General features: G+C 32.2%; 1 protein-coding gene across 1 annotated transcript; it reads right to left on the bottom strand.

Annotated features, from left to right (window-relative positions):
- Positions 1–1,753: 1,753 nt before the first annotated feature.
- LOC129295887 (eukaryotic translation initiation factor 2 subunit gamma-like) lies at positions 1,754–7,664 on the bottom strand. The gene is made up of 9 exons (XM_054934480.1): positions 7,374–7,664; positions 5,846–6,009; positions 5,401–5,462; positions 4,415–4,527; positions 4,236–4,338; positions 3,718–3,945; positions 3,415–3,633; positions 2,679–2,939; positions 1,754–2,328 (listed from the first exon to the last, which is right to left on the bottom strand). The coding sequence occupies exons 2-9, from the start codon at positions 5,949–5,951 to the stop codon at positions 2,020–2,022; spliced, it is 1,401 nt and encodes a 466-aa protein (XP_054790455.1). The 5' UTR covers positions 5,952–6,009; positions 7,374–7,664; the 3' UTR covers positions 1,754–2,019.
- Between the last annotated feature and the right edge of the window lie 5,902 nt (positions 7,665–13,566).

The following is a 13,566-nucleotide window of genomic DNA, read 5'->3' on the forward strand; positions in this document are numbered from 1 at the left end:
AAATTAATTAGATATGTTTTCCTTTTTTACCCTCACAATATATTTATTATTAAAATAAAAATATTTGATTTAACTAATCTTTAATTGATTAGATCTCTCATTTTTATTATCAAAAATCGTATTGTGTGTGCTCCCTCTCTAATTTATCATCTCTGAATATTTTTTTCATTAGATTTTTGGATATAATTTTCTTGGATCACCATATTTATCTCTTGTACAGTGGTTTTCTTCATCCAAATTTTTGATCTAATTTTTCTGGATCACCATTTTTATCATAGAGCTTTTCTTCTCTCTCTGTCTCTCTCTTTTTTTTTTCAAATATTACGAAGAGAATATTCAACAATAAAAAAGAATGCTCCATTACTGATCTGCGATACTATATCATTGATATACGACTGTAAATCAATGATAAATAAATCGATAAGTTTTCACTGATAGGACTTATATATGAGTGATATATAATAATATATCATTGATATACTATCGCAGATCAACATAATCAGACAATCAAATATGAACTTGTTTAGAATTGATGTACAGTCGTATATTAATGATGTAGTATCGCAAATTAGTAACATGAAAAATACATAATTATTTTTCCAAAACAGATCAAACAAAATCTTAGAAAACCCTCGTTTGAACTCTGGCTCTTGTAACAGAGTTTGACTGAACTTCCTCACCCTGAATCTGCAGCTTTAGTGTGGCTTTGTATAGAAGTTGTAATTTCAAACTTCCTCACCTTGCATTCATGATTTTTCAACCTGAATCTGTAGCTTTTAATCTACCTCACCTCGCGTTCTTGTAGTCTCCAGGGTAAATTTCTAACTTCATTTATTCATTGGTGTCAACTGTTTCATTGTCTACTATTAGTTTCTTCTCTATCGTGACTAAGAGTGCAGTGTTGTCTCCACATTTTCGAGAGAGTGAAAGCAAAACTAGTGTGAAAAAGGAGAATCATGATATTGTGATGTTTAAGGATAATTTTGTCTTTTGTATTAAAGATAAATTAAGAAACGGCCATTATCTTAATTTAAAAAAAAATGGGTTATTAGTTTTATTTAACCATATAATGTTAGCTAAATTTGCTAAAAGCCCCACATAAATATATATATATATATATATATATATTATGAGAATGACTACTTTCTTTATTGGTATACAGATTTTTTAAAGAAACTGTTTATATTTTGCACCAAAAGAAGTGCAACAGCAAATCTTATATCAATTAGATGGGACTGATTATATAGATTGCATAATCATCATACACGTCCAACAAAAATGTTCTCAGCTTATATAGTGCACTATTTCATAGAAATGAGACCTTCACCTTCTTGTTGAAAAGGGACAAGCCGGGATTACATTCCACTTGCCAACCAGGACACAAGAATTCCATATCAGATTCAACTCGTTTCTTAGTTTGACCAAACTTTAAAATCTAAAATCCAAATATAAATTCTTCCATCCAAACACCTCAATGTATTTAACCCAAAATGCTAGATGAAGATAGCATGACCGACAAAATATCACTCTAGTAGCCTCCTAAAGCCACAACAATCCAATTCTACACAGCAGGATTTTGTAAATTATATATTTGGTTAAAAAAAAAAAAATCAACCCGGCAGTCATAAACACAATTACACTACACAGCTTTTGAAAACCGTAGCTTGAATAATGTATAATATTGAACCAGCACCACACAGCATCCTGTCAAACCCAATTGAAGCAACAAACTGATTATTGGCCAGGGAGTCCCTGAGGGGAAAAAAAATACTCTGTTGAATTGCTCCCACAGTCTAAATCGGCACAAGATACAAATTCATCAATAGGTAAAAAAGGGAGGAGGAAAAAAATACAGAGGAAAAAGAGAAGAAAAAACAACTCAGCGCAAAAGTTTTCTTCTCCACTTCAAAAAAATGGTTCCCAACAATTGTCTACCTTCCCACATCTATGAACTCTCAGAATTTATATAAGGCGTTTCTTGCTGTGATCCTCGCTGTCTCTATTCTCTAGTCACTCAGATTAATTCAGAAGAGGTGAAGATGGGACATCTAGGGTGGTTCCAGCTTGGATTTGGCCCCAGCCAATCAGACGCCAATGCTTCTCGACACGACGACTCAGAGCGATCTTCTCCCCCCTGCTAGTGCACACAGGGGAAGTGAGTTGCAACTTCGCCAAATCATTCTTTACGGCAATAACTCTGGCCCCAGTTGACATTGATCCTATGTTCAACATAAGGATCTCTGCTTTGGTCAACTTTGATACCTTTCCCTGTCTCTCAGTTCCTTTTGTCCGGACACCGAGCAAGCGACGAAGCAAGAAGAAGTTTACCTGCATGATCAAAGCAAATAGAACTAAGCCCCAAACAATGCTTTTCTGCGGAGAACAGTGGGAAGAGAAAACTTGTCATACATGAAATAAAAGACCAGACAACGGGAATTTTTTTTCCAAACTTTTTTGGAGATGAAAAAGATGTACATAATAGGTAAAATGTTCTGAATGCAATCCATATCCAAAACATTCTAACCCCTACCTAATAGCAAGCAACCGTGACATCTCAATGACAAATTTATAATAAAAAGCAAAAAAAAAAAATCCCTGTGCCTCAAAATTTCAGCAAATAGTTTGACAACCCAATATTCAATGCCTGCATTGCAGACGAACTAGTTAATGCCACCTACCTCAAGTTCAACATAGACCTCAGGCAGTGATCCAACTTCACCAAGAACTTGACCCACCAATCTGTCAGCACGGGTCAAAGTGGGATCCATGGTTGTGCCAACACCAATCAAACCTCCTGGCACAGCAAATTGAAGCTCATTCTGCTCAGCGTACAATGAAACTATTCTCGAGTATATAGGAGTGCATCTGATATTCCCACTTTCATCTTTAACAACTATTCCAGGTCGAACTTCAATGAATTGATTTACTTTCAAAACACCCTGCAATGAACATATAATCAGATTGAATTTGACAAACACATGTCATGCAACTGATTTTTACGCGTCCACAAATCCTATGCCTTTGACCTCATACATCTTGGTAAATTATCTTCACTGACTCGGCGTGAAGATAAACAAAAAGAATATTCCATTATTCAAGCTTGGTATTACACCAGAACACATTTTTAAATGGTATCTAGAAGATCACATGTATGGAGAAGAGTTTATCTATGAAGAGAGGAGAGATTAACTTAGTATGCCATTATCTCTCATTTACAAATTATCCATATATTTAGCATAGGAAGCGCACAATGACCATTAGAAATGGATGAAAACGAGTCCCATCATTTTGTATAAAAATTAATTGAGAACGACACAAATTAGTCCCAAAAATTAATTGGAAAAATAAAAAAGTGGACAAAATAGGATCAGAAGACGTACAACATTAAGCATATTATATATCCAAGAGACTTACCCTGAGAATACTTCCACCAGCTACACCTCCTTTTATCTCATCAACCTCAAACCCAGGCTTATTGACATCAAATGACCGAATTACAATCATATTAGGTGGAGAGACAAAGTTCCTTTCAGGAATTGGGATCTTCTTAACGATATATTCACACACAACATCAATATTATACTTCAACTGAGCTGAAATAGGTACTACAGGTGCACCATCGGCAACTGTTCCCTGGCAGATAACAAAAATTGGCAGATGTAAGTTAATGCGATTTAATTCACTTATATAGCATAATCTGCTTCATTGAAAACTTACTTGTATAAACTTCTGAATAGCTTCATGCTGATTAATAGCCACGTTTTCCTGAATCAGGTCAACCTTATTTTGAAGAATTATTATATGTTGTAGACGCATAATTTCTACAGCAGCTAGATGTTCAGAGGTTTGTGGTTGCGGGCAGCTCTCATTAGCTGCTATGAGTAGCAATGCCCCATCCATGATTGCTGCTCCATTAAGCATTGTAGCCATGAGAATATCATGACCCTACAGGTATCGGGAAAATTTACTGCTATTAAATAGGCGTAAGGAAACAAAATAGGTGTAAGGTAACAAACATAAGTGGCCTCTTTAACTTTTCAACTTATCTAGACAATACCCATGAAAACATGAAAATTCCATGCCATGTGAAAAATTGTGAGCAAAGAAAAGCAATTACATAAATCATAGCTCCTGGTGTTTAAAAAAAGCTATTACAACTAGGCAGAGATAAGGAAATGAATCCCTATGTCACATTTGCAAATATCATATAGGCCCTGAAATTGGAAATGCCTTACCGGGCAATCCACAAAAGAAACATGCCTCAGCAATTTCATCCGGCAGTTTTCAAACCCTGGCACATCACACATAGGATTGTCTTCTTTTCCACTTCCGTAGGCCCTGCGGAGGCAATTTAACTACATTATTTAAGCCCAAAATTACCAGAAATTATGATGGCATTTGCAAATATACCCACTTGTAGCACATAGGCCTGGGACACCTTTCATCTTCACATTTATATATCTTCGCATTTGCATAACCAAGCTTGATTGTAATATTACGCTCCAACTCGTTTTTAAAACGAACAGTCTGCATGCACATGAAAACCCAAAGGCATAGAGTTTAGAATTAAATAACTCAAGGAATATATACAAATGATATAATCCGACACCACGGTACCAATTCCTTTTCCCCTGTAGCTCATGATGCAGAGAGGTATCAAATGCAATGAAATTTACTTTGTAAAAAGAACAAAGAAAGAAAGACCACATGCTAAAACCATCATGAACTGACCAATTCTTTCATGATTACACAAAAAAGAAAAAATATGGTGTATAAAGTGAGCCTTAGAGGAGTGAGATATATCAAACTATCAAAGACAAAATAGTCACTTCTAATTACATGAACTCATCTGGTGCACTTGAATGAAGAATTAACTATTGATTCTTAACTAATTTTCTAGCATGCTTTGAAGCAAACGACATATGCTCAGAAAGTAACAACTTTTTTTAAAAAATAAATTTAGTCATCATTAACATAACCAACCAGCAACTAGAAACTTTTTTGTTCTTCTAAAAAATCAAAACGATCATCAATAGAAATTTTCATCTGCAATCAAATAGACATAGGAATAGGGAATAGTAACAAAAATTTTCATGGTCATTTCTGTCCTTACTCTCTTATTTCTCCAAGGAATTTTTTTTTAATGTGATATTTACCAGCCACCTGAGTCAGAGTAATGTTTCGTGATGCTAATATTGTAATCTTTCCAGTGGACTAGTCATACTTGCAAATAGCAAATTATAGAGTGAGGATAACCCATAACAACACATGCTACCAGTAGTTAATGCGACATATAGTCGTACATCAGCTTCCTATCCTCCAAACCCCGCTCAAAGACGGAAAAGGGGTGTGTGTATGTGTGTGTGCATGTGTGTGTGAGAGAGAGAGAGAGAGGACTACCTGGACACCCGATATTGCTTTTACAACTGTTGACTTGCCATGTGCCACATGGCCTATGGTACCTGCCAGGATACAAAACAATATTGTTCATCAACTTAGGGGAAAAAGAACAGAGAAAAGGCAATTAATTAATTGGTAGCATTAAATTAGTTCTTTGCGAGAATGACAAAAAAGGACCTTGTAATAATATTGATGTCAAATTAGGATTTTTCAACACTGACGTTCCCAAATTTCGATACTACTTTTAGCATGTTTCAATGCTAAAGTTCCTGATTTGGGTTAATGTTCTTACAAGGTCCTTACTTATCATTTTCCCTAGTTCTTTTATCCAAATTTTCCTCTCATGGACAACTAAAGTAAGTGTCCTAGTCATTTCTCTCAGATCACCGATGGTTATGACAATTCTAATGTAAATGAACCAAACTAAATTGAATAACAATACTACCAATATTAATGGTAGCCTGACGAGAGATAACTTCAGGAGAGAGTGGATGCAACTTTGTCACATCCAGTTTACTCAGGTCCTGCTCCATTAAACCCTTCCGCGACATTTTGGCTGGCTTAACTGAATAATAAAATCAATATATGCTCGGCAATTCAGTAGGTTTCCTGCACGTCAAGATCACAAGACAGAAATTGTGTGAGAACTTACGCATGAATATGTGACAAGGGAATAGAATTTTTTCAACAATGCTATGCATGAACTTCAGGTACAAGTTATGACCATAGAAGATAAAACCAGACATCCAAAAATCACTGCAACTATACTATACAAATCATTCACGTATGTAATGTCAATTTTCAACAACTTTTAGCTTAGCACTTTATTGTCCAGCTAGTTAATTACTTCAAACTTTTGATACAATCACTATGATAACCAATATTCAATAAGGCAGTTTCCTATCATTAAAAACAGTCATTGCAAACCTAAAAAATGATCCATACGTTAAGTTCCATATATACCAATCTCTCTGCATGATGATAATCTCCTTTTCAATCATCTTCCACATCCTTTAGTTCCATAGCCATCACTCACCCATCCAGCAAAACACTACAACCAATTTTTAACAAATCTCTCTTGCACCACCATATAATCTATTTACTAGTTGTAACCTATTATGCCTGAAACATGTCTTTGAACTATTACCATGACAAACATCACAAAAAAGTTCAAAACGTATGTTATTTTGAGTTTTCACTGCCTATAGCATTCTTAGTTAAATAACTCTGACAACTATATATTTTATGCCAGGAAGTATATTACTGGAAAGAAGATGGATCAACTTTTATAAAGTGGGAAAAGCCCCTTAAGCCGGGCAGAGGGAACCACATAATCCAGGAGAATGAGAATGAAAACGTAAAATATCAAAAAATGACGCAAAGCAATCTTTTGATTAAATGAAACGAGATCCACTAACAGTAATAGCAAGACCTATTCTCATTAATCCACTCTAATGTATGTGGCCAATAAGCCCTCTCTGCATTTGGAAAATGAGCAAGATTTTATTTTGTACTAATCCATTGAATATGTAGCGTCATCATTTGAGCAGCCAGTTTATAAAAATTGAAAAACATATCATTTAAGGCCAAATCCTGCTCGAGCCAAAGATGGCAACCGGTAAAGTTTGCAGAAACTTAAGCGTGTGTGCCATACTCCTTCTATAAAGCAATGAAATTTTTTTTTTTTGGGGGGGGGGACTGAGCATCAGACAATCATTCCCCTTAATGATTGACCCTTTTCAAAGCATGCAATACCTTAGAAACGAATTAAATCAAACACGCCCATCAATTAACTGATGGCAGCCATGCAGGAGACTTCTAATGATTGGGCAAAAAAAAAATCCTCCAGAAGTCCAGCTAATTTAAATTTCGCGTAACTACAGCCATAAGAATTATTCAACCAGTACATCTATAGAGCCAAAGGGAAGGCATGAGGATAACCTTAGCAGAAGGGAAAGAAATAGAGATGAAACCTGAAAGATACAGGAGCTCCAAATACTCCTTGGTGGTGACTTTAAAAGATAACAACCGAGAAAGAGAACCGACGGCCACCGAGATCGAGTACACCTATGACGACGGTTTGACAGATCAGAAACCGGAAAGCAGCGCCTAAAACCGTGAGCCGATGAGGTGAATTTGCCGCTAGGAGCTGCAGATAGAGGGAGACCAGAAGAAATGGCAGCTCAACCGAGAGTGTGTGAGAGATTGCGTGCGGCTGCGGCCAGGAGGAAAGAGCAACCCTAACGCAGCCTGGTGCAAAAAAATATACTGGAAAAAATTACATGCCGGGGCAAATATAGATCATAACTCAAAACTTATTCATATTCAAAGTAATTTAAAAATTTAATAATTAATTTCAATGAAAAGTAAAAACATGTTAAAAAAAAAATGAAAACAACGTGCTCCCTTCATTTAAAAATATAAATTATTTTTTAAAAAATTAAATATTTAAAAATATAAAATATTTTTAATTTTTTGAGATATAATCATTATCTTTTTTTTAAACGTGCTCCTATTTATGGTGACTTTATAGTTTTTATAGGGAAGTTAATAAGAATAAATATAAAATGATAGTATTAGTTTAAAAGTAAATAAAAACTTTATTGGAGTAAGATTCAATTAAAAATATTTTTAATAGAGAGAGTATATGTTTTAGATTATGAATAGAGAGACTATATGTTTTAATAGAGAGTATATTTAATAATTAAAAAAAGAAAAGACTCCAAATATTTAAAAAAAATGAGAAGAGCAATTCAAATAAATGAAAAACTTCATTTTAAACTCAAATTATAAAGTACACCATAATATTAGCTTTCTACTTTCTCTACCTCTGCTTTGCTTTGTATTTTTTTTAATACAAAGCTATAATAAAGTATGCAAAGAAATTAAAATTCAGTCATCTTTAAAACTAAAAAGTTTTTATAATCTGGAGGCGAGTTATTAAAGAATATGCATCAAAATTATCATATGATATCTTGTGAATTTAAAAATTGACGTATTTGTTTGTTTCTTTGTAAATATGATTAAAAGTAATTATCAAATCCCTCACAGTGAGATCTTTGATCTTCCTCATAATTTCATATAATAACTATTTTTTAAGGAATTGAATATTTAAAAATATAAGATATTTTAAATTTTTGAGATATAATCATTATCCTTTTTTCAAACGTGGCCCTATTGATGGTGACTTTATAATTATTATAGGGCAATCCATAGGAATAAATATAAAAAGATAGGGTTAGTTTAAAAGTAAATAAAAACTTTATTGGGGTGAGATTCGATTAAAAATACCTTACATTTTTTAACAGAGAGAATATATGTTTTAGATTATGAATAGAAAATACCTAGAACACTCATCTCGCCTAAATTTTTTAATTAAAAAAAGAAAAGACTCCAAATATTTAAAAAAAATGATAAGAGCAATTTAAATAAATGAAAAATTTCATTTTAAACTCAAATTATAAAGTACACCATAATATTAGCTTTCTACCTTCTCTACCTCTTCTTCGCTTCGTATTTTTTTTAATACAAGGCTATGATAAAGTATGCAAGGAAATTAAAATTCAGTCATCTTTAAAACTAAAAAGTTTTTATAATCTGGAGGCGAGTTATTAAAGAATATGCATCAAAATTATCATATGATATCTTGTGAATTTAAAAATTGACGTATTTGTTTGTTTCTTTGTAAATATGATTAAAAGTAATTATCAAATCCCTCACAGTGAGATCTTTGATCTTCCTCATAATTTCATATAGTGGATGGCTTTCATAATAGGTGAAATCAATGATTGATAAGGCCTCTATTGAATCTAAATAAACATTAATTTTGCATAATTTCATATTCTAGCAAAGGTTAAGTCCTTCAAAAATTCACATGATATCGATTGTTGTGCTAGAGTGTTAGCCAAAATATTTGAAAAATACTTTAATCCAATCTCCCTTATCCTCTTTAATGATGTCTCCACAGACAACGGCACTATTAATGTTGACAAAATTGTTAATATCAAGTCTAGCCCATCCAAGTTCAAGAGAGTTCAATTTAAAATCATATCTAGTATCTCTTTTGCTCAAGTGATTAATTTTTGATAGAAGCTTCAAACCATTGATTATTTGTTAAGTGCCAAAGAAGGTAATATCGCTATCCAAGATCTAATTTTCATAGTATATTTTTTTATATCTAGCTTTTCAAATGTTTCAATAGACTTAGGCAAAAAGTCTTAGGTAGGGTTTTCTTTTTGTTCTCAAACTATTTATTTCATTCCTCGCATTTCAAATTATTCAATTTTGCATACCAAAAGAGAAAAAAATTAATTTTTACAAGGTTAATCAATTTTTTCTAAACCTTTTAAGTTTTCTTATACTCTCGTAAAATATGAATAGAAGAATAAGTGGAGTTTCAAACAAAAAGGCAAGTATGATGTTGGGGAGCATTTCCAATAGCATGTCTGAGATTGGTTTGGAGGTAATCCCAAATAGCCTTTCAAATTTTTTTTTTCATGTGGGTCATTTTTAAATTTTAGACTAAATATTAAAGTGATTTTAGTTTTTATAAATCTCTGTAATCTTATAAGCAAATTTAATGAAAAAATTGTCATTAAAAAAAGTTTTTAAAAAAGAACACCATCTTTACTTTGTTGATGAGGAAGTTACACAAGTTCAATTTGTCTAACCAGTCAAAGCGAAGGCAGTGGCTTAAAAGATTAAAATTGCGTTCTCCCGTGGAGTGAACCCTGCGCCACACTTGGTTTTCGTGTTGCCAGTCCCTTGCAATTAATGCTTTACCAAGATATACCTATTTATACTAAATAGAGGAGCTGTCCAAAATGTTATCCATTGCTCAAACTAAATGCTCATTTCTGGGAGAGGAAGAAATACATTTTACTTGCTCTCCAAAGTGCTTACATTCTAATAATATATATCTTTCTTTCTTTTTTTAACTCAAACTAATTATTATATTTTTTACATGTATCAATCGTACATGATAGAAGTTTCTGAATATTGCTGGCTAACAGTGGAATAATACTGTAAGTATGCAAAATTATCTAACAAAGAGTTCATTTTTGTTCTTAACAAATTAGTCAATTCGATATATAACAAGGGGGAATATTTTATTTTCATTTAAAATTACCTTTTATTAGTATTGCCCATTTGGATATATTAAAAAATAAAAAATACTTTTCATTTACAATCATTTTCGTTTCGTTTTTTATTCACTTAACTCCATGTGAATGCCAAGAAGTCAAGGACATCACAAGTTTAACGCAAACATTGACTCTAAATCATTATAGCAGCTGATAAGTGGAATATCATGAATAACCCTTATCATCAATCAATATATTAATAATCATCAACAATCATTCATCAGTTGTCATTAAATTAATAAATACTATAAAAATAAAATCAGATTTCTTGTTACTTTGTTTATTCAAATTTGTATGTCTTTTTTATTCTCTAACTTTTTTTGTCCAATATAAGAAAAAGATTTTAAACCCCCTTGCAAATAGTTTTAGAAATTTCAAAATGAGATGACATTGGATTCATCTTTGGACGCTTGTTTATCAAGTTTACGTTTAAAATGGCTGTCACTTGTAAAATTTGGGCCTTACCTGGGCTTGAATTGATGTCCAAATATTTATTTGTTCCTCACAGGTTTTTCCGGAGTCCGGACACTAAACAAAATAGAATAAAAACATAAATAAATACCAGGTTTTAATTAACTTTTAAAGCTGATCGTGCTTCGGCATCTAGGGAGGCAATAATGATCTCTGACGATGGCGATGATGTTGGTGATCTCTGCTCTCATGGGATATCAATCTTTCACTGCATATCAATCATAATTTACTTTAACCATATTTGTCTTTTTTTTTTTTATAACCTGTATTTGTCCTTGAAATCACGGAAAAAAAAAATTAATGTAATGAATGATAAGTTTTTGTTGCATGTGTGTCAAGAATATGTGTGTGTCAAAGTTTCACGCTAACTAAAAGAAAGAATCTCCTAGTATATATATACTAAGGAATAAAATAAGTTTGGAGAAAAAGTGACCTCACACACATAAAAACAGGCCAACACAGGGCAATCACAGTTGTGCACAAGTTCAAGAGGTAATGGGTTCATTTTACTGAGTTATTTTTACAAAAATAATTAAATAAATAATTATTTTTAACTTATCCAAAAACCTCTGATTTTGTTGTTTCGAGTTTGAACTAGAAGCCTTGACAATTTTTCAATATTAAACCTCTTCTGAAAATCAATTTTGTGAGTTAATATTTTGTCTGCCAAAAGTCTCCAGATAAATCAGTTTTGTGAAGTTAATATCTTAAACGTTTTGTCTGTCGACGTTTCCAGACAGAGAAACCCCTAGATAAGTGCTTAAACGTGATTTATGAGAGTGTAAATGAAATTTTAATCTAATGATTATGAGTCAACGTTCATGTCTCCTTCCTCGGGCTATCTATAGCCATAGGTGCGGATGGTGTGCCGGAATAGTTCTTAAGAACAGTGTCCTTTCGAATATAACTTAAGCAATTGTTCACGTTTGCTGCCGGTGCCGCCAACAGTTTTCACATGATTTAATTTCATTTACTTATTATAACACACTAATATTTGTCGATTATATTTATGAGTGAAAAATATCACCTGGCAGGTGAAACAACTCGCGGATGCTGGCTGGTTTTATACTTTTATTTCCCCCCTTACCAAAGGATGTTAGCTGGTTGACAACATTAACCAACAGTGTGTATAAGTACAAATAAAAGTGGGAGAGAAAATCATATGAAGATTTATTTTTATCTAACCTTGTTGTCTACAATCATTGCCCTATATTCAAGTGAGTTTCTCGACCATGCTAAATAGAGTTACAATTGATGATGTTCAATAAGATCATTACTGACTCAGACTTCTTGTTTTTTTTTTCCCCAAAAAGCCAAAAAAACTTGATGGGCTTAGGCTAATCCGAAAATTAACGATAGATCTTCCATGTATGAACATCTCCATTTTTTACTTGCAGGCTTTGGCTATAATGAGAAAAAGAAAAAAAGAAAAGAGAAAATTATAATAGAAAACGAGATGAAAAAAAAAAAACTTTTTTCATCCTTATTTTTCCCTTTTCTCTGATTTCTCCCTAAAGACGAGGAAAACTAAAGGGAAGACTTTATGCCAGGGAAGAAAAAGGTCCCTTTTCTTTTACTTTTCACCATAATTTTTTTTTTTTTTAAATTTTCTTCCCATTCCAATCAAAAGGCAGAGTTAATTTGCTATCTTTGTTCATACACAGGTGCTTCAATCAACAATTGTTATGTTGTTTACATGTTGGCATGTTACGTGTATTAATTTACATTATGCATCTATTTTTCTTCATAATGTATCGATTATTCATGCAAATCTTTTTTTTGCATGCTTGTCACTTTCATACTTTTTAGTTTTGTAAATGTCATGAGAAATTTTTTATTAATGGACATGATGTATCATGTCATTCGTAATCTATTCAATAAAATTACATCAATTCAATCAAATAAAATTTTATATTATTATTTTAAATTATTTTAATTTTATAATAAAATACCTATTTAATTTTTTATATTTTTTTTATTATTATGAATATCAACAACAATTTCTATTGCATGCCAATTGAGTGTCATATTTTTATTATATGAACTATGAATGATATGGTGCACTAAGTTCATATCATCCAAGAATTTCTCAAATATTATATCACCTTGTTAATTACAAGCTATTATTGACTTTGATTAAAAAAAAAAAAAACTGAAGTGCATTCGCATCGCTTAAAGGACAAACATATATTCTTCACTTTGAATTCTTTGACTACTTGACTGCCCCATCGTATTTAGACTTGCTCCATTTAATTAATGCTCCAAGTTGAGTGTATTGATCTTCTCAAATTTTCCCAGTTGTAATTTTTTCTTTTGCTAAGATAATTGAAATTAAACTTTGTCACCATCAAAATCAGGCAACAATTAGTAAATACGTTGGCTTCAGATTTAAAAAATTAGGAGGTCAATTAAATTTAAAATTTATGACATGTTTGAAATTTTATTTATATAAAACATTTTTACAATGTACTCATCAATTTTTAAAAAAATATTAAAATATAAATATTTATGCATAATTATTATCCATTTGATCACAATTTAAGTATTTTCAAAC

This window comes from Prosopis cineraria, unplaced genomic scaffold, assembly GCF_029017545.1.
Source record: "Prosopis cineraria cultivar Desert tree isolate PC_DT_omini unplaced genomic scaffold, ASM2901754v1 PC209, whole genome shotgun sequence".
Classification (NCBI taxonomy): domain Eukaryota; kingdom Viridiplantae; phylum Streptophyta; class Magnoliopsida; order Fabales; family Fabaceae; genus Prosopis; species Prosopis cineraria.